The sequence below is a fragment of the Vigna unguiculata genome, chromosome 10 (assembly GCF_004118075.2).
Source record: "Vigna unguiculata cultivar IT97K-499-35 chromosome 10, ASM411807v1, whole genome shotgun sequence".
Lineage (NCBI taxonomy): Eukaryota > Viridiplantae > Streptophyta > Magnoliopsida > Fabales > Fabaceae > Vigna > Vigna unguiculata.
The window spans coordinates 37,788,932-37,811,728 of NC_040288.1; the positions used below are offsets into that span (position 1 = coordinate 37,788,932).

The following is a 22,797-nucleotide window of genomic DNA, read 5'->3' on the forward strand; positions in this document are numbered from 1 at the left end:
ATAAAGAGCATAAAAGAACGAGAGTTACTATTAAGGAGCAGATGATATGCATAATGTGTTGGTAGCTAAGACATAATGTCAAATTTACATTATAGTAGGTGGATGTAAATTTTATTTTACAGACAGGTTTTTGTAAAGTTTAACAAGATTTAAAGTTATTTTTTAAAGTCATGTGAGAGTTTTTATTAGATTTAATTAATCGGATTCGGACGTGTCAGTTTGTTATCCACAGTTAAAAAATGTGCTAATTGAGTCTCAATTTTTAAAAATATGTCTTAATTAGATCTATTTCAGGAAAAAAATTATTAACACCGTTAATATTATTAATATTTAAAATGGTTTACAAAATTAAGTATTTATATTTATATTACAAATTTGTGGTAAAAGTCATGAATAAAGTTAACGAAGTTAACAATTTTTGTCTAAAAGGGACTTAATTAAGATACTTTATCAAAAATTAGAATTTGATTGACACCTTTTTAAAAGCGAGTACCAAATTGACATATATAAATAAAAGTGGATATTAGCAGACTAATTCAACATTCTTATTAATAAGATTGGTTATTTGTTGAATATATTATTTCATTTATAATTTCATCGTTATTGAACCATTACTTATATTTATTTTTATGTTTGAGATATTTGTCTCAAAGTGATGTTAAAAATCTAGGTTAAATATGTTTTTGTCCTTTAAGTTTTAGTGAATTTTGAAATTAGTCCCTCATCAAAACTTTATACTAATTTAGTCTTTCATCTTTCAAAATGCGTGAATTTAGTCCTTTTAAACAAATTTTGTTAAGTTTATTTGACGTTTCAAGCACATTTCATGATAGTATTTAATTTAACATTGAACCAAAAATGTGTCAAACCGTGTAAATAATTTAAATACTATCATGAAATACGCTTAAAATGTCATATAAACTTAACAAAATTTGGTTAAAAGGACTAAATTCACGCATTTTGAAAGATAAATAACTAAATTGGTCAAAAGTTTTGATGAGGAACTAATTACAAATTTCGCTAAAACTTGATGACAAAAACATATTTAATCCTAAAAATTTTATATATAAACTAAAAATAAGATTAAATTATAATATATAAGTGGAGGTAAAATTTCGTTTTTATAAAATAAAGCTAAATTTTACCTTAATTTCTTAAGTTATAATCCATTTATTAATGTGATAAGTTTGTAATGTTTTTCAAATTTTAAGAGATAACGAAAGTTCCACTCTTCCGCTTTCACTTCCTAGACGTCCATTATGACATTTGCTGAGAGGCCCTATTAGATCCATAGACTAAAATGCATGCCAAGCTTCAACTCTTTTTTTTTTTTTTTTTCTTTTGGGACCCACCTGATATGGAAAATTTATTTACTATTTTTGAAACCTATTTTATCATTTTCTTTATAAATTAAACAACTTCAATGGGTTATATAAAAATCGACAATGATCGAAAACGTTTGATGGCAAATGTTAAAACATCTGATAATTTCTTTTAAATTAGTCTATTTTTATTATACTTCAGTTTAATTATTGGACTTTATTTAGTTCAAAAATATAGCAATTTCTGAAGAATTAATTTTTGTAGGAGTAATAAAATGCTTAGTAATTAAATGGAAGGAATGAAACAGAAAAATCGTAAGTTCAATCCCTTACTAACTGCTACCAATTTTGAAAAATAAATCTTAATGGAATTTTAATATTAATCATAATTTTTAAAAACTGATTTAGCAACCTACTAACCGGTCCAAGAACACCTGCAGCCACGGGTTTTCAAGATCGTACTGTCGGTTAATCCCTCGTCAACGTTTTGTCCGTTAGGAGGAATTTAAATTTCTGTTAACTTTTCTTGTTGTCTATGTACTTTTAAAATATATTAAAAAAATTAGGGTTAAATATATTTTTTATTTTTTAAAGAATTAATTTATTTTGAATTTTTGGATTAATTTAATCTTTTATTTTTTGAAATACAAATATTTAATATTTTTAATTAAATTTTGTTAAATTTATTTGACATTTCAAACATGTTTCATAATAGTATTTAATTTAATATTAAAATAAAAATATGTCAATCAATATAAATAACTTAAATATAATCTTAAAATACGTTAAATTAGTCAAATTTTTTAAAATAGACTAACTTTAAGATTTATCGAAAGTTGAGAGATAAAAATATATTTAATCCAAAAAATTAATATAATTTAAAATATTCAAACTAATGTATCTTACAAATATATTAGAAGATCTACGTATAAAATAATGTAATCATGCACTTTTCTTTCTCTCACCTCAATTGATTTGAAAATGAAAAAACATTTTTTTGTATTTTTTTCCCACGTTTTCATTTTGCATCCAGATATTGCGCATGGATGGGCCTGCAACAAAAGGTCACAAGATTTCAACAACAACATGTATTCCTTTCCAAACTGTCGTATCTGTCAGTTATCATCACCTTCTAAACCGATTAATGTACTATCATCATATCACTAACTAATTAACCAAATTGTGTCTGTCCCAAACACAACAACACTATCTATACATTACATAATTTCTCATCATTTAAATCTTTTCATTCACCATTCTCTATTTATCCGTAAAACCTATAAAAGAAAAAAGATTTTTCTAAAAAAATTTATATATATCAATCTCATCTTCTGTAAGTTTTAACGTCAAGTAACAAAGATTAGAAATGAGGACTAAAAACTTACTCTTTATTTTTCTTTACCCACGTTATTAGCATAAAATATGCATTAACTTACTGAGTGGTAACTTTTACTGAAAAAATAAAATAATATTTTGATTATTAAATTTTGACAATTTTCATTTTATAACACGTAGTGTCATCTTTTAAGTGATTTTGAAATATTAAGAATGAAAAAATAAAAAAATAAGAAATCACTTAGAGGATGACAGATGAAGTTGTCAAAATTTAAGAGTCAAACAATATTTTTCGAAAAAAATAGTGAAACTCAGTTAAAATATTTTTTAAAGCAATAAAATTCAAAATTAATGAACCTCACACTGTTTGTTTCTATCAGAAAAGGAAGTGATTATGGAAGAAAAATATAGAACAGACTGGGTAGAAAAGGGCATGCATGCAAAGGTGGACCTTGTGTTTTAGGTGAGAGATGATTTTAAACATAAATTTTACCTTGGTGTAATGGTGTAGTAGAGGGTACCTGATGGACCCTCTGGGGAGGGTGGGTCTTAGTTTAGTCCTCTGCTAGGGTAGCTTAACGTACTTGATGGACCCAATTTCTGGGCCACACTTGTTTATTGGGGCATTAATTGCCCAAGCTGGTTGGACCAAGACATTAAGTAGAAGATGAAGCAATTGTTATGCACGACTATCAACTTTTTTTTTTTTTTCTATATAATGACTGGTTTATCTAAATAAAACGAGATTTAAAATTTGAATGTTACAAATAAAGAACATGGTTAAAGTGTGCGAAAAACACTATTGTTTTGTTTTCCAGTTAGTTACTGACAGGAGTTGTTTTATTAAAAAAAGTTTACCTAAGAAGTATGGGTGAACGTAATCTGAACAGCTGTTTTCTACTTTCTGTGTGAAATAAGAGAAAACATTGAAACTGTAACAACAACAGTTGTTGATGAAGATACCTACAAAAGTTTCAATTTCAATTTGAATTTGAAGTCCACATGGCACAAAACTCCCACCATTGTTCTACTACACTCACCAAGAGTACCATGCTACTGCTATACCCTACACTACACTACAATACAAATAATTATAATACTTCTTATTCATTAACCCTTCCTTCTTCTTCTTCCACCACACAACACATGCACTCTCTCATCTACACACTTTTTTCCCTTTAAATTTTCCATCTTCACTTCACTTCACCTCACATACCACTTCCATGGCCGCATTTTCCACCTTCCTCGTTTTCCTACTTCTCGTAGGAACACTCACACAACTTGTTTTTTCTTCCGACCAAGAAAAGAAGAAAACTTTCATCGTCCAAGTTCATCATCAAACGAAGCCTTCCATTTTCCCAACCCACAGACACTGGTACGACTCATCACTGTCTTCCATTTCCAGCACCGCTTCCGTTATCCACACCTACGACACCGTTTTTCACGGCTTCTCCGTCAAGCTCTCAACTTCCGAGGCACAGAAGCTGCAAGCGCTCAGCCATGTCATCACTCTCATACCCGAACAGGTTCGACAGCTTCACACCACGCGCTCCCCTCAGTTCCTCGGTCTCAACACCGCCGATCGCGCCGGGTTGCTGCACGAGACTGATTTCGGCTCGGATCTCGTCATAGGCGTATTCGATACCGGAATCTGGCCGGAGCGCCAGAGTTTCAGCGGTCGCGACCTGGGGCCCGTTCCTGCCAAGTGGAAGGGCGAGTGCGTGGCCGGGAAGAGCTTTCCGGCGACCTCATGCAACCGGAAAATCATCGGAGCCAGGTACTTCTCCGGCGGGTACGAGGCCACCAGCGGGAAGTTGAACGAGACCGTGGAGTTCCGCTCGGCAAGAGACTCCGACGGCCACGGCACGCACACGGCGTCCATCGCCGCTGGAAGGTACGTGTCGTCGGCCTCAACGTTGGGTTACGCGAAAGGAGTCGCCGCCGGCATGGCGCCGAAAGCGCGGTTGGCGGTGTATAAAGTCTGCTGGCTCGGCGGGTGCTTCGGCTCCGACATCCTCGCCGCGTTCGACGCCGCCGTAGCCGACGGCGTCGACGTGGTGTCGCTCAGCGTCGGAGGAGTGGTGGTGCCGTACCACCTCGACGAGATTGCGATTGGCGCCTTCGGCGCCATCTCAGCTGGCGTTTTTGTCTCCTCCTCAGCTGGCAATAACGGTCCCGGTGGCCTCACAGTGACAAATATAGCGCCGTGGGTTACCACCGTAGGCGCTGGAACTTTAGACAGAGATTTCCCGGCGAGTGTTAAGCTTGGAAATGGAAAAATAGTGCCCGGGATAAGTATTTATGGTGGACCTGGTTTAACTCCGGGTCGGATGTACCCGATTGCGTATGGGGGTAGTGGACAGTTTGGCGGCGGCGGCGGTGGTGGAGGTAATGGTTATTCATCTTCACTTTGTTTGGAAGGTTCCTTGGATCCCGAGACTGTGAAAGGAAAAATTGTTGTGTGTGATAGAGGTATTAACGGAAGGGCTGCTAAAGGTGAAGAAGTGAGAAAAAATGGAGGGGTTGGGATGATTTTAGCCAACGGCGTGTTTGACGGTGAAGGGTTGGTGGCTGATTGCCACGTGTTGCCTGCCACGGCGGTTGGCGCCACAGCCGGCGAGATAATCCGGAGGTACATTGAGAATTCGCGGTCACCGGCAACTGCCACAATTGTGTTCAAGGGAACAAGGCTCGGTGTGAAGCCAGCACCAGTGGTGGCATCGTTTTCTGCAAGAGGGCCTAACCCAGTGTCCCCGGAGATTCTGAAGCCTGATGTTATAGCCCCAGGGTTGAACATTCTTGCAGCGTGGCCTGATCATGTAGGACCTTCTGGGGTACCCTCCGATGGGCGTAGGACAGAGTTCAACATACTCTCTGGGACTTCCATGGCTTGTCCTCATGTTTCTGGTTTGGCGGCGCTGTTGAAAGCAGCACACCCTGATTGGAGTCCTGCAGCCATTAGATCAGCATTGATGACCACTGCATATACTGTGGACAACAAAGGTGATCCTATGTTGGATGAATCAACCGGGAATGTTTCCTCGGTGTTTGATTATGGTTCTGGCCATGTTCATCCCGTTAAGGCCATGAACCCTGGGTTGGTTTATGATATCTCACCCTCTGATTATGTGAATTTCTTGTGCAATTCAAATTACACCAGCAACAGCATCCATGTGATCACAAGAAAGAGTGCAGATTGCAGAGGGGCTAAAAGAGCAGGACATGCTGGGAATCTGAACTACCCTTCATTCTCTGCAGTGTTTCAGCAATATGGAAAGAAGAGAATGTCTACACATTTTATCAGAAGTGTAACAAATGTTGGTGACCCTAATTCAGTGTACAAGGTCACCATCAAGCCAATACCTGGGATGGTGGTGACAGTGAAACCAGACACCCTGAGTTTCAGGAAGATTGGTCAGAAGTTGAACTTTCTTGTTAGGGTACAAACTAGGGCTGTTAAGCTTACACCTGGGAGTTCTAGTATGAAGAGTGGTTCCATAGTTTGGTCTGATGGAAAACATTCTGTGACAAGCCCCTTGGTTGTCACAATGCAGCAACCTCTGGATTAGTGTTTCAAGCTTCTGGGTGTAGAAAAAAACTTGGGATTTTATCCATTTTATCCATCTCGGATATGCTTTATAGAGTATTAGAGTATGTGTTTGTGAAGGTGTTAAGAACTGGTGAAAGAGTGTGAAGGCACCAAAATGAAGGATATTCTCAAATTAAACTCCTTGTTGTATAATTAAGAGTGTTTGTAGAAAATGCTGTGTTCAGAAGAGGATAAGTATATTGCAAAGATCTTTCCTTTTTTAGTGATGCTTTGAAATTTTTTAACATCTTGTTCTGTCAAATATCATAAACCCATGTGGTTAGAGACTGCAGTGTTTTTTATAATGCTGGAGACTTAGCTGGTTGAAGCTGATAGATGTCATACCAAATGTTTTTTTGTTTTTGATACAACTAATTTGATGTTATGTTCATCACAATAGGACAAATAAATATTTTTGTTTGTTTTATCTTTTATTTTCTTCTGCTGTATTTTGTCACGTGACTGCAATTGCAACCGTGGGATAAATAAATCCATGGCAGGATCTACCAGGTTAGATTTTAGATTTGCAGTATCTAACATGAAAATCTATATTCTGTCAAACTTCAAGATTTACATTAGATTTAAATCAAAATTATAAAAATACTAAAACTTTGCATAGAAGACATGAAAATAAAAGGTTGAAATTCAAATTGGAAGATAGATGGAAACTGAAATTGGTGATGCAATGTCGGAAGACAATCTCTGCATTGAAATGATGAAGGTTGAATTGAAAATTTGAAAAGGTAATTTAGACGTTCCAACAAAGCTTCTTAGCTGGAAAAAAAAAAGTTTGAAGTGAAAAGAAATTGGTTCGGCAACCGTGGCCCAACATCATGAGAATTCTTTTTAAGGTGTTTGTCGTGTGTATGATTAGGTTGGTTCCCTCTTGTCTTTTGCTTTTTCCTTCTTAAAATCTCTAAACACAAAAGCAAAACCAAAAGTGCTCTTATGTAGAGAGATAAATAACAATCCTCCCTTGCCTTTTTTTCAATTCAAATAGAAAGTTTGAAAAACCTCTTTTTTATTAAAAGTATTCAAAGATGGTAACCAAAGGAATTGGATAGGAATGGAAATAGGCATTTGGTTGTTATTTACTCTACGTGTATTCCAAAAGTAATCATTAGTCTTTCATCTTACTTTTTTTATTAAGAGTTCAAATTAACAGTAGATTGATAGTATCTTATATGAAAAACAATAATATCTTACGTTCAATTTCAATATCTTATTATTGCATAATTGTTAAAATAAGAATAATAATTACAATTATTATTATAACTGTTACAATAATAATAGTTGTTTTGGTATAGAGCTAAAACGTCATCTGGGTTATTTTCAATGTTAAAATTGTCTTTGTTTATCTATTATGTCGAAATTATCTTTGTTCATCTCCTATAACTGCGTCAAAATCATCTAGGTCAATTGTTGGGATAAAGATACTTTAACATTCAAAATAAAAAAAAAATGTCTATATCGATAATGATAATAAGTAGAATAATTAATGAAAGAAGAAGTGAACCGCTTTTGATTGGACTTAGTTATAACATACTAGAGTGTCTTAAACCTTAATTAGCATTTGATTCATTTTATCCACAAAACTAATACATTTAAGCATAATGTTATTTTGTTTTGGCGATATCATCTAAGTTTTCCTATATAATAATAATAATTATAAACTCATGCTAAATCCCTTTTTTTCAGGTAAAAATATGATTACATGCATCATGTTTGTTACTTTGTAGAAATTTATTATACAATAGGACTAGGAAGCGAGGAATAGGAAGGTGTTTCATGTGTTCCTTTTTGGGTGATAGACGGGATGACGAGAGAGAATTAGTAGATTCTTACCAAATGTCATCCTGTCTTATATGATGAGATTAGAAGGTGATATAGAGAAAAATAGTAAATTATTCTTGTTACTAACAAAAATAAAATAAAATCTTCATGTAAATAAATTATTTTTTGCGTAAACATTCAATATTTCAATATGTAAATGTTAAATTTATTTTCATACCAAATATATTGTATTATTCATTTTTTTATAATTTCAATCATTCAATAAAATTTATAAAAATAATTCTATATCATTTTATATTACTTTTAACATAATGAACATTTTGATAATCTAATTTCTAACATTTTTTCAATCTGTTTTTTTTTATATTTTAATTGACAAAATTTTAAATTAAAATATCTATAATAAAAAAATTATCTATAAAAGAAAACAAAATTATCTACAATAAAATTGTAAATATTATTTATATGTAATTTTATAATTATAATAATAATAATTTTCATTATATTTTGTTAAAAATGACATTTATTTTCATTAATATAACTAATATGAATTTAAAGTAAATTATAAAAATTTATTTATCATCATTATTAATAATATTTAATTATATTTTAAATTTATCATAAATGTAAAAAAATAAATAAACAAATAATTTATATATATATATATATATATATATATATATATATATATATATATATATATATATATATATATATATATATATATAGAAGTTATATGAATAACTAATCAAATAACATGCACCAATTCCATCCAATACCTCGAATAGCACTTTAACAACGTTTTTACGATTCATGAGCAAAACCACATGCATGAATAGTGTTTATCATCATCGATTCAAGACAATCCACATTCATAGCGAAATTCACAATCACATGTGCAAAACAAGGGAACAAAATAAATAAAAAAATATTTTTTTAACTATATTTTTTGACAAATTTATGTATAAATTATTTTTTATACATAAAATATTACTGTTCTAGTCTTGTATCATAGGGAGACAAAACCAGAAACAAACTTCCTTCTTTGTTCGTCAAGTCGGATGTACTTGTAAAGTCAGAAAAAAAATGTTTACTCGAACTCAAGTTCTGATTTTTCTCCCTCTTTCCGATGTCCTTTCCATTGTGACTATTCCCCTTTATATAAGGCCTCTACTTTGCCTTGGTATCCTTGATTTTTGGGTAGACCTATTGACGTACCAAGATATTAGCAACTGACTCTGCTCCAACCTGGGCATCAAGTTCCTTTTATTTAGGAACGTGTTGGATACATCCAACGAATACATTTTTTCATGGGCTTCATTAGTATATTCTAACGCGGGCCTAAGTGGGCCTGCCAATGAAGAATGAGACTTGCCACAACTCACGATGTCGTATTTCGAGTTGTAATAAAATATATGGATCGTGTCTGTAATAGGTCAGATTCCGACCTCAACCAAAGCCTGCTCGGGTTCCAAGTTTCGGGTTAGGGATAACACACAACCCTCTAACCCTTTGTCACATTGTCGTGATTAAGGGTTGTTCCCCAGTTGCCATGCCCTCTTTACTCCTTAAAACTCCTTAGGATTAAGGTCGGGTCTTTGCCACGTGCCAAACATCTAAGGTGATTGATTTCAAAGGTCTGAACGTGGGTCATGATTACCATCACCTACTCCCTCCACGCGTCAACTATTAGAGTGAGTTGGTTTTCTCCATCTTACGGCCATAATTAAATCATGGTAACCGTTCATCTACCCTTCTAAGTGGCACATTTCACCTTCCTGCTTCTAGTGAGTGCCCCTATGCTGTCTCCTCAATTGCTTTCATTCGTCATTCGTCATTCGTGTCCCTTTTTCAGTTATTTTCCTTTCTTCTTTCTTTCCTTTTTGATGAATAAGTTAACTGTGATCGATTCGACTACCCTTTAGCACACTTATGCATTTCATTTCACGTATATTCTAGCTTTTTCTGGCTTTGCCCCTTTTCTTCTTCTTCCTTTCTACATTCGTGATTGTTGGGAATGCTTTATTGAATGAATAATCAATAAAAATGTTAGCTTGATTTCATTTGTAGCATGATTCTGAGAAATTTCTTTCATTCGAATCAATAGTTTGATGTTGGCTTTTGGGCTTGGTTACTAAGGTTAGGGCTTAATTTTGTCTGCGGGTAAGGTGGTGTTGGTATATGACTCTTGTTGTGCTTGCATTGTGTATGAAATAAAGGCGGATGTTTCTGCTATGTGTTATTCATATTTATCTGGGTCTTGAACTTAGAACTGTTGTATAGGATTTCGACTTAAGATACCAAGTTCCTGAAACTTTCTCAGTCTAACGTGCCTAGATGACTTCATATGATCCTTTCTACCCTTGAGCCCCTTTGAACCTGAAAAGAGAGACGACTAGCATATGCACTGATAAGAAGATGAAGGCCTTTAGGAGTAGGCAAGCCATATGTAAAAATAGTGAGGAAGATGTACTTGTGGGTACTTGCGAGATAGACGAGCCTGTGTGTCAAGATGGGACATTCCTCCTCTACAAAAGTTTACTTTTATTTTATGTCACTATTTTTTACAGGCTCAAATTTTGATTGCCTTTCAAAGACTTCGAGAGGGGTTATTGACCCTCCTCAACATAGCCCCTGCTCAACTGCACCCCAATAGTTGGGCCTTTGTCCGAGCTTTCTACATATTATGTTACGGTCTTGGGATCCAACCTACCCCTAACATGTTCCTTTTGAGTTGAAGAGTAGCTCATCTAGGCAACTATGTGCATCTTTGAGTAGTGTTAGTGGTCGTGGTTTATTCATTATGTACCAATCTTCTTATAAGGGCTTCAAGTTTTTGTGAAAATCCTTGCACCTCCCCACAATCCAACTTTACTAGAAGGATTCCTCTTGTACCGGTCAAGGTATCTTACATTATAGAGTGCTCGACAACATAAAAGGTTATTTTTTGACATTCATAAGATCTTGGAGCTCGAGCTTCGGGAAATAGACTTAAAGTTGTATATCGGTATATATTTCCTTACTAACTTTGATAGTTTTTTGGTGTTTTGTTCTCTTGTGTTGAGCTAACTTTTGTGCTTCGTGATGGCAAATAATAAGATGGCCCTTTCTTAAAAGCAGTTACTTCACCGGATCAAGCAGCAAGCAGTTGTGAAGGCTGGAGTGAGCTCGCAAATCCTGAGCTTGTGATCCTGGAAAGTGACCCTAAGACTACCCAAAGCAACCCTAAGATGAAAGGGTAGCTAATAATAAAGGTGATCAAGCAACTTCAGAGGCCTCAAACTCGAACGACCGACCTCCTTTGGTTGAGGTATTTGGGATAGGTCAGCTTGCTCCTCCTAGTCCGAGAAAGAGTTTATGGGACGCAAGATTTAAGCATTTGTTTCATGATCGAGCTAACAATTACTCTACTACAGATGTTGCATCGCTTACTGGGCATCGGGTCGACAGAACCATCGGGTCGTCTTCATGTGAGACTACGTCTCTAAAGTTCTCCTCGGTGAATGCCAAACTCGATGTTGCAATAACTGGTGTTACGATTGCGACTGTCATAATGCTATGCACACAACGTTTCCTGTCAGACTTTGTTGTTCCCCCACCTGTGAAACCTCCCGTTATTGTGTTGAAGTCTCCCAAGATGGGGGTTTTGTGGGGGTCACCAACAATTTTTGTTGATGAAGACTAACACACCTTCCTTACATCGTGTTCTCCAGTCGTTATATATTATATATTTTCGCAACAGACCTTTTACGGGTTAGATTAGTTAGTTTCCCTATCAACGAAAAGCAACTCTTCGTATCATGCCCATATGTTTTGGGAAATTTGCACCACACTGAAGCTTCTTTTCTAAGGTGTCTATTGGTGTCTATAGAGAAGCGTAGATGCTTAGCCATTTCTTCATCTTTTAGCATCCGAGCTTTCACTTCGTTAAATCGGGGACAGGTGGATCCATTGATCTTCTTCTCCAATGTCTATTGGGTGGCATAAGGAGAATACTTATGCTCGGTTCGTTTCCGAGGGGAAAACACTTCCATCACTTGACATCGTTGTTCCCTACTTTTATGCTCTGCCAGAGGTCGCCTCTCTTCTGCTTGTTTTCGCTGCATTACTTCTTCGGTCTCTATATGGATTGTAACCCACCCCCTAATTTTTGTCAACATAGTGGAGGGTGACCTTAACAAATACTCATCGAAAAGGTTCACTCGAAACCCTTTTACGAATACTCTTACCAGCATTTCCTCACTAGGTTTTACGAGTCTCATGCTTACATCACAAAACCTGTTGAGAAACTACTTTAAGGTTTTGTTCTGCTTCTACTTTATATCAAACATGTCCCCAATCTGAAGTTGCTTCGGGCAATTTACCGCGAATCACTCTAAGAAAACCTGGGAGAACGCGACGAACGAGGTGATGGACGCGTTGGGAATTTTGCTGCACCACTTTAGAGTTGTGCCAGCAAGTGTCCCTACGAACATCTTACAACGGATTGTGTTATTTTCCCGGATATTAACATTTGGGCTCGGAATGCCTTGAGGTGGGCCTCTAGATCACCCTCCCCAGTCAATGGCATCACCTTGGGGATCACGTAGTGCGACAATATAACCTCCTTTATGATCACCCTAGTAAGAGGATGTCCCTCTTCCTGTTGTGGGCCTTCGACGAGAGTGTTGCGATCACCGTAATTACCATGTTCTCTCATCCATGTCTATAACTCCTCATTGGACCTCTGCAATTGCTCTTGCCTTCGCAACACTTTTCTAGACACTTTCGAGACTCTACCGCCGGGATCGTTCTTCCTTCGCCTGCTTCCACATGTTTTTGTTTTCTTCCCTCAAGGCTTCAATGTATTGCATGATTTGCTCCACGGTTGGAGGGTCACCTCCATTATTCCTGATGTCATTTGGTCTGGTATAAGTGGTGTCAACTACTAATTTTTCCATACCCCACAATGAGCGCCAATGTTCTGGTTCTGTATCCTAAGGAAACAAAACCAAAACCAAAAACAAAATTTCTTCTTTGTTCATCAAGTCGGATGTTCTCGTAAAGTCGAAAAATGCTTACTTGAACTCAAATTTCGAATTTTCTCCCTCTCTTTAATATCCTTCCCACTGTGACTATTCCCTTCTATACAGGGTCTCTGCTTTGCCTTGCTATCCCTGATTTTTAGGTAGACTTAGTGACGTGCCAAGATATCAATTTCCTTTTATTTAGGAACGTGCTGACTACATCATCCAACATATATATCTTCTCATGAGCTTCATTAATATAAGTGAGTCTCACAATAAAAAAATAGGACTTGCCACAACTCACGAGGTCGAATTGTCAAGAACAGCATAATTACATTGTTCACATAATTTATGTAAATATTTAATATTTATATTTAAATATAAAAATTAACACGTATATTCTGAGCAATTCAAACATAAAAATGTATCACCACTAAAGATTACAAACTTTCCAATCATACCCATTTCCCGAAAAAGTTCACTCTATTACTGCCATATTTAAAAAAACTATTTGTAAATTATTTTATGCATTCAACTATTCCTAATCCTGCGTATTTTTTATTTTTAACAAATTTATTACAAACTTTCCGATCATACCCATTTCCCGAAAAAGTTCACTCTATTACTGCCATATTTAAAAAAACTATTTGTAAATTATTTTATGCATTCAACTATTCATTATTCCTGCGTATTTTTTATTTTTAACAAATTTATTTAAAAATAAAATTTTCAAATATAGACTATAATAAATTAGATAAACAAATATAAAAATATAATTCAAATAAAGTTGTATAATAACGTATTGATTCAATTATAAATTAAAAAAAAAATTAAAAATAATTTCAACCCCATAATTCAATCCCATATATAATATCAAATTCATAATTTAAAAAAAATGCATCAGAGAGAGGAATTAAAATAATTTTAATTTTTATGTGAATCTTTTAAACTCACACTAAAGACACAACATCAAAGTGTTAATAAATAATTTAAATTTCTTGATACACTCATAAAATTATCATTCCATCCGTTACCAAATGTCTTTAGGCACGAAATTGAACTCATGACTCATAAAATCGATTCTCATGCACATATTCGATTTTTATCTCCCCAAACAAGATCAGTTCACAAAGATCATTTTATTTTTTTCATCCATTGCCAACAATTTTTCCTTCCACTTCTTTTCAAACAGTAGCAATTTAAATCCATTCTCGCATTTTTTCCTTCATTTTTTTTTATAAAACAACAAATCAAACAACTCACATCACTTCAGAACGACAATACTCACATAATAGATACAAACAAATAGGAATGTAAATCTAATCTAAATTGAAATATATCAGCAAATAATCAAATGATTCAAATAACAAGTACTGTATACATAGTGCATGTAACTATTAATTAAAATGGAAAGAAAATATTGTTTTTATATTCGTTAAATACCAATAATATAACACTATATCAATGTCTTACGATTCTTATTTAAATCCGCATGAATAGTGCTTATTATTCCAAGACGATCCACACTCATAGCAAAATTCATGACCACACCTGCAAAACAAGTGAACCAACACATAAAATGGTCACATAATTCACATAATTTGTTACACTCAAAATAAAATAGCCTATTAATCTAATCAATCCATTTGAAATTGTCACAAATAAAACAAATTAATACTATTTAGAAATTAGAAATTAAAAATATATACATAACAAACCTGCAGGTTATGAGTGAACATCCTGCAATTCTTTCTACATAAAACCTGCATTTTGGACATTTTCTCCAACCCTTCTTCTTCGCAAGTTTCTGCACCAATGAGTCTCCGTTTTCTCCTTTCTCTCTTTTCGACCTCTTAAACTCCTCACAGTTTATTCCTGCATGCCACGAAACCTTGCACTGTGCACAAAACAGTCTATTGCAATGTGGACACTCCGATGAAGTCACAACTTCGTCACCATCACGTATCAACAAAGCCGAACAATCCTTAAAAGGACAGAAAAACTTTTGCGTTTCAACCACTAGATTCTCACAAAGGATATCTCCCCATTTATCAAACACTTTTTTAGAGATAATTGAACGACAATGCTCAGGCTCTATAACATTCTTGCAATTAGGGTTTGGACATCGCACCACTGTTTTATTCCCCTCGATCTTTGCAGCAACATGTCTTCTGATGCAGCCATTGCAAAAGATGTGAGAACAGTTTTGGATCTTGAACTTCCTTTCATCAGGTATCACATCCATGCAAATATCACACATACACAAAGATTCTCTCTTTACCTGTTTCCCTTTGCGGATTCTCAAAGGAACATCTTCCTCGTTGTTTTCTGCATCCACTGCGATGCGTCTTCTACTTGACCCTACCCTCTCACTTTTCGATGAGGAACCCAACACTTTCTTCTTAGCATCTTTTCTATCAGATTTTGAAAATGCTTTCTTTGGAGCCTTCGAACCCATCTGATGAACCATGGTGATGTTCAGAGTCGATCTGGTTAAGAGACCCAAATGGAAGATGAAGTGTCCCCCAAGACTTATAATTATATAATATATTATATATCTCACGATGATTTTAACGGAATATTTTTATTTCCGAATAATTAGATATTGTAACGGTAAAGAAATCTTTTTAATATAGTAAATAATTTTAAAATGTGGATATGAAAGATAATATATCTAAATTAAATAAACTGAGATTTATTTTCATAAAATTACGGATTATTTATCTTATATAGTTATGTAACCCACTCATCTCTCCATAATTGTTTAATAATCTAAAAACTAAAGTAATATTTTATGTTGGATATATGTTTTCCTGCTGTAGAGTTAGGTATGATGTGTATATCTTGAATGTGACTGTATGTCACCTTCTAATAATTTAAAATTTATGTTTAAAATAGTTTATTATTGAATTTAAATTTTTGCAAATAATAATTAAAAAATAAGTTTTTAAAAAAATGATTTTAAAATTACAAATAATGTAAAACCAATATATATGCTTTGAGAATATTTTTCTGAATGGAGACAGGTTGAAATATTTTGCATTTCATAAAATATGAAATTTTTAATAATAGTAAAAATAAATATCTATTTGATATTAGATATATGTTTGTTTTATGTTCGTATTTCTTTTAAGTTCCAGAACGTGTTTTCGGGAACTTTTCGGATTGAATATTACGAAAGGAAGGGACCACTCCGAATCTGTAAAAGTTACGAGGTGCAGTTAGCAATTTCGGAGGTGTAGAAATTGACTTTGGACTTTGTTAGAAGAGTGAGTTTTGTTTTACACATGAACTGGTATGAGATCCATGCCTACGCGTCTTTTTTTTCGTTGTTGTTGTTTTTATTTGAATTTTTTAATAATTAATGTTATATTTAAATAAATTATTTGTTTTTATAATTATATTTTATTATTATATAATTAATATAATAATAGTTATATTAATAATAATAACAGATTATTCTAATAATAATATTAATAATAATGATAAGATTAAAAAATAATAATCAAATATGAATTTGTTTGTTTTAAATCATAAAATTCACTAATTGATTAATAATGTGTAATAAAATAATATCGTTACATTGTTAAAATTTATAATTATACTTTTGAGTTATATATTGTATTAAAATTAAATGTGCATGTAAAGTCGTTTTTAAAATAAAATGTAAGTAGATGGTGTAATATGGTCCCATACAAAGTAAGTATAACATGACATTTATTAAATTTTTTAAATAAAAACACATGTAAAAATAAAATACATGTTTATTATATTAGAAATAGATGTGTATGCATTGTTGTTAAAGTAGAATGTAGGCATATTGTGTAATATGGTCACTACAGAATAAATACATCATAGAATTGACGTTAAGAAAGTAGTTGCCAAATACAAAGTTTAAGTTAAAAATTTAACTCTCATTTCAATTCAGAGTAGCGACTTATAAAAATACTTGAACTAATAATAATAATAATAATGTTAATATCAATGTTAATCCTGATAGTAATAAAAATAATAATAATAATGTTAACGTTAATGTTAAGGTTAATGATAATAATAATAATAGTACTAACATTACTACTACCAATAATAATAATCTCAATAATAATAATAATGTTATTAATACTACTACTAATATTAATTTAAATAATATATGATCATTTAGAAAATATGTAGGTAATCGAAATATGGTCCCGTAGAAAATAAAAACATGAGATTGATGTTAAAATTTGTAAATAGAAATATATGTAGACATCGACAAACACATACAAAATTATTGAAATATATTTATATATAAAATCAAAGATATTATTATTATTTTAGATAAAAAATGTTAAGATTAAAAAATAGCATTTGAATCAATAGTTAAACATTAAATTAGTTTAAATTAAATACAAAACTACCACTATAAAATGTAATAACAATTATTAAAAAGTAATTAAACTAAAAAACAACGACCACAGTAACACATTATTAAAAATTACCGAAGGCCATTTAAATAAAATAATATATATCACAGTAAAAAATTATTAAAAGTAGTGAATATGGATAGCTAGAATTAGTGTTTAAATATATTTGAAGGTATTATATATTAGAAAATAAACTTAAAATTTAAATTTAAATTTAAAATAATTTGTTATTTTTAAATATATATAACATGAAATTGATTTTAAAATTTTTAAATCAAAACACTTATATATATATATATATATATATATATATATATATATATATATATATATATATATATTAAACTGAAATGTATATATATGGGTCATTATTTAAGTACGATGTATGCATATTATGTAATATGGTCCCATACAAAATAAATACGACATAAAATTGATGTTAAATTTTTTAAATAAAAACACAATATATATTATATTAACATGCGTATGGACGGATTCAGTGGCGGATCTTGACCAACATTGTTGGGGGTGCCCAAATAATACATCTAAAATTTATACATTTCATTATTGTCACTAATACAATAAAAAATGAAGTATACGAAGAAAATTGAGAGACATAAATACCAAAAATGATTTATCAATATACCTATTTAAATAATCTATTCCTTTATTCTTCATCAATATACCTATTTTAAAAAAAAATACTAAAAAATGATTTATCATAATCTAATAAAAAATTGAGAGACATAAATACCAAAAGAAAATTCGATGATAATCAAACCACACTTAAAATTCAATTATAAAAAACACACAGTACAATCATTTTTTCTTCTATGTTGATAAAATAAAAAATTAATATAAAGAGACTCATTTAATAAATTATTAAACTAATATTTCACTATCAAGTGAGACAAAAGAGAATTACCTTCTTCTTTATTTCTTCGAATGGAAGAGAACAGTTGAGAGATGAAAGCAAAAATAATTGATTTTTTTCTCTTCCGAAAGAAAAGAAAATAGGTAAGAATGGAAGATGAGAACAATTTGTAAGAAATTCAAGACATAAACATATAAAATAGGCTCATTAAATAAATTATTGAATTAATATTTCACTATCAAGTGAGACGAAAGAATTACTTTCTTCTTTTCTTCCTTGAGGAGGGAAGATAATAAAGGAGAAATAAGAGAAAAAATAATAGATCTTTTTCTTTTCAGAAATAAAAGAAAACAGATGAGAATGAAATATGAAAACAATTTATGAAAAACACAATCTATAATGAAAACAAATAATTAAAAATATTTTGATAAATCTTTTTAATCTTTATTCTTTATTATATTTGATTTTATATTTTATTATTTATTAGTATTAATTATTATGTTTATAAAAGAAATAAAATATTTAATTTAATATTTATAACAAAATAAAATCAAAATACCTAATATTTATAATAAAAAAATCAAAATATTTATTGTAAAAAAAGTTTCAAAATTTTTGGGGGGGCCAAGGCCCCTCCCTGCATCCATGATGATCCGCCCCTGGACGGATTGTTATTAGAGTAAAATGTAGGCATATTGTGTAATAGGGTCTCGTACAAAATAAATACAACATAAGATGGATGTTAAAAATTTTAAATAGAAACACATATGTATTACATTAAAATAAAATGATATGCATCGGTCGTTGTTAAAGTAAAATGTAGATGTATTATGTAATTTGGTCTCGTATAAAATAAATATAACATGAAATTAATGTTAAAATTTTTAAATAGAAACACATGTATGTTATATTAAGATGAAATGAAACACACGTATGTTATATTGTTATAATTCAAATTTTATAACAATAGTTCACAATACTATAAAGTTCTAACATTCAATTCCATTCCAAAATGAGAATTTGGTTTTCTAGTTTATTAGTGCAAAATTGACACTACAATCACTAATTATTCATGCATATGTACATTTTTGTGTTAAATTAAAAATTTGACGTAATAATTTATTAGTGATATGTATTAAAAAATCATTTATTTTGTGTTAAAAAAATTTGACAAAATAATTATGAACTTGTACATTTGTTTTGGTTCAAGTAAATCATTTTCTTTTATTTTGAATTAAAAAAATTAATATTCTTTTTTCTATATTTTGGAAATTATAATATACATTAACAATTAACAATAATAAAATAAATAAAAAGAAAATTAAATATAGATCAAACAAATAAACCGCCTAAGATTCAAGTTAAAAGTTGATGCTAGCATGTATCTATTCATATTTAAATGAAATAATGAAATTTGGTCCACCTCACTTTTACATAGATGTAATAGGTTGTTTTAAGTCACTAAAATAATATAATTTTGAATTTTAAAGCATAAAAAATATATTTTAAAATTGAAGTACAAAAATAAAATTATTTTACAATAATAAAATGATATTATTTTACAATAAAGAAATGATATTATTTTACGATAATAACATTTCATTTTGTACCAAAACTGTGTTCGTATTACCTTACCAAAGAATTTGACAATTACAATTGTTACATCCCACACTTAGTTAGTAATCACAACTCACAAGATAATCAACACGAAAGAAACCAATATTTCTTACACTTGTATTTCAGAGCTGAAGTTCATGTCCCCATAACGTTGATCTTCTTCGGAAGATAAATAATTTTCAGTGGTGATCAATAGCAATAAAATCTGATACCTTGGTCCCTGGCTGCAAATTTCTGATGTAGAAAAGTATTTGGCTTATTTATGCTAAACATGATGAAAACGATTTCTCAGTGAATCACACTCATGAATTAAGTAACATTCAACACCATCAACTTCTTAGTTTCAGAAACATCTGTGTGTGCATACAAGACCGTATTTGCTATTTTGAACTGTAACCAGTTGTCATTTGGCACCAGTGAAGAACCAAACTCTGGAAGTGTTTCCAAATGATAGTTTCCACCGTTTTTCCAATCTTCGACTCTGAAACATATCACACTAATTCATTAGAATCTTTACAAATATTTTATATTCAGAATATCCATTGCAGTCATAGAATCATCAAACAAATCTGAAGTGCACTAGGGCTAAAGTAAGAAAGAAAATCTGGGTCTTGTTAGGATTTACTCTATCTTATATCCATTTCATTACTATCTGAATGGACTGTTTGTATGCATCTTCTACCTGCATTTCCACCTTAACTTCCATGCCTTTTTGAAAATAGCAACCCCTGAACCAAAAAAGAAATCTTTCAATCAAAATCAACCCTTTTGCTTGGCCAAAAATTACAGATAAATTGTATGTTTTTTGAATCATTGAAATTGGAGTAATACAAAAAATATGGAAAGGATTGAAATGAAATACCGTCTTATTGTTTTCTCGTAATTCCACCAGTGTCCTGTTTTAAGAACAACGATATCTGCATCTACCCACTTCTTAGAGTTCCAATCCATTGTATCAACTTTGAGAGTTATTCTAACATTTTCAGGAGCTCCTTTAAGGGGCCTGCTCTGCAATACAAGAAATGGAGCTCTGTAGTATTCCACTATACAGTTAAAATCCTTGAATTTGAACACCAAGAAGAGATGAATGTAAAGCTCAAAAGATATCAATATCAATACCAGACCTTCCAATAAACTTTGAATAGACAGAAGAATAGTTTTGCAATCATAAGTTGAAGACTACTTGTCCTGTAGAAACACACAAGTAGGACAATTATTAACCCCAAGATAGTGTGTGATGGATGAAACACTTGGTGCAGATTCATGCAATGAAAATCAAAATTTCAACTATAAATATACTCGGCATTCATATTAATGGTAGATCCAAACCCAATTAAACACAAATAATGAATACTTAAAGGATGTCTAAACAAATGTTGTCAAACTGGTCAATGTTTGGATGAAAACACAATGTCTCAAACTTCACTTGTGAGGACTTAAAAGGATATATTCTAGTGGAAAACGTAAAGAGAGTTTATAAGATAAACTCTCATACAAAATTCCTTTTTCAACTTCAATTGTACCAATCCATGTACAAAAAAAATACTCTCACCATCAGGGAAAGTCGATACTCCAAGATCTACTCCACTCATCTACAAGAAAAGTCATTTTTAGCATTTCATAGTATTAGTGGTTGTGACAGAAAAATAAAAAATTCTAATAACTGAAAAAGGAAAGTATATGTTACACCTTTGCATTCGGTCCTGCACCATAAAAAAACCTCATCAGAAGACTAAAACCCTCATAAAGGCATAAGGTTAAGAAAACACTCGTAAAGACATAAAATACCATAATAAACATATTAGTGGTCTAAAAAAAGTTTAAACTAAAATCTAAAAGACACATGCATACATTATAATTATGGGTTAGAATAAATACTTACTTGATTAAGAGACTTCTCTCAGATATTGCTCAAAGCTTCAAATACTGATTGGGTTTGTCATAATAATAAAATTACCTGAAAGCTTTAACCTTTCTTCAACTTTCTGCAAAAGGAAATAAAACCATGACATGAGTAACTCCTAAAACATAATACAGATTCAAATTTAGAAAGCAGTCAATAACATGTTTGAAAAGTTTAGAATAAATACTTGCTTGATCAGCCATAGATCTTGTTCAAAGCTTCAAATACCTTAAAGATTTAACCTTTCTTCAACTTCCTTCAAAAGGGAATAAAATCTGGGCATGAAGAGCTCGTAAACATAAATTTATTAGTAAAATGAAAACCTTAATGATAAAAAGAATAACCAAAGTTATGAAACTATACATACTAACCGTTTAAAGATTGTTCCGTTAAAATAAAACATCGAAGCAGAACAATATGAGATGTAAAGCTTGTTTGGAGACATCTGTCACAGAAACAAACGAAAGCCAACTCAGAAATCATACTTGATCAAAGCAAAAGAAATAAGTAACTCTAAAGAATTAATAAAATCAAACTCAAAAAAATGGGGAAATAATAAAAATCAAACATTTTTACATATAAAACCTCTTAATAATGATTTTTCATTATTTTGCCTTGAGAACTTTGTCTTGGGTCTTTAAAAGTCTTCGATCTACTCTTCAATAGAAGAAACATAGGTACTGAGGGAAAGAAGAATAAGAAAAATTAGAAAAGTCTAGAACACACAAATGGTACTAACAAAAAAAAAAGAAAAACATACCCTTTTACACGAAAACTTGGAGTTAGCGCCATCACCGGAGCCCAAGCTCGTCCTTATCGTCATTCGACACGATCAACCAAAGTGAAAGCAACATACATCAACCAAAATAACTAAATCATTTTTTTTCTTGGAACCAAAAAATGGAGGAGGAGCAGAAAGGGTGTTTAGGGGGGAGAGTGTCAGGTTTACAG

General features: G+C 31.9%; 2 protein-coding genes across 2 annotated transcripts; one reads left to right on the forward strand and one right to left on the reverse strand.

Moving 5' to 3' along the window:
* Window positions 1–3,691: 3,691 nt before the first annotated feature.
* On the forward strand, window positions 3,692–6,508 carry LOC114166710 (subtilisin-like protease SBT1.5). Its single transcript, XM_028051487.1, has one exon. The coding sequence runs from the start codon at window positions 3,881–3,883 to the stop codon at window positions 6,224–6,226; it is 2,346 nt and encodes a 781-aa protein (XP_027907288.1). The 5' UTR covers window positions 3,692–3,880; the 3' UTR covers window positions 6,227–6,508.
* Window positions 6,509–12,815: 6,307 nt separating this feature from the next.
* On the reverse strand, window positions 12,816–15,516 carry LOC114165645 (probable E3 ubiquitin-protein ligase RNF144A). The gene is made up of 3 exons (XM_028050218.1): window positions 14,765–15,516; window positions 13,102–13,196; window positions 12,816–13,009 (listed from the first exon to the last, which is right to left on the reverse strand). The coding sequence occupies exons 1-3, from the start codon at window positions 15,514–15,516 to the stop codon at window positions 12,816–12,818; spliced, it is 1,041 nt and encodes a 346-aa protein (XP_027906019.1).
* Window positions 15,517–22,797: the final 7,281 nt, after the last annotated feature.

Excerpts from the sequence above, each read along its gene's own strand:
- LOC114166710 (XM_028051487.1), top strand. The coding sequence starts at position 3,881 with ATGGCCGCATTTTCCACCTTCCTCGTTTTCCTACTTCTCGTAGGAACA.
- LOC114165645 (XM_028050218.1), bottom strand. The coding sequence starts at position 15,516 with ATGGTTCATCAGATGGGTTCGAAGGCTCCAAAGAAAGCATTTTCAAAA. Across the intron at positions 13,197-14,764 it reads TGTTCACTCATAACCTGCAG|GGATAGCAAGGCAAAGCAGA; the intron begins GTTTGTTATGTA and ends CCTAAAAATCAG. Across the intron at positions 13,010-13,101 it reads AATTCGAAATTTGAGTTCAA|AACCAGAACATTGGCGCTCA; the intron begins GTAAGCATTTTT and ends CTTAGGATACAG.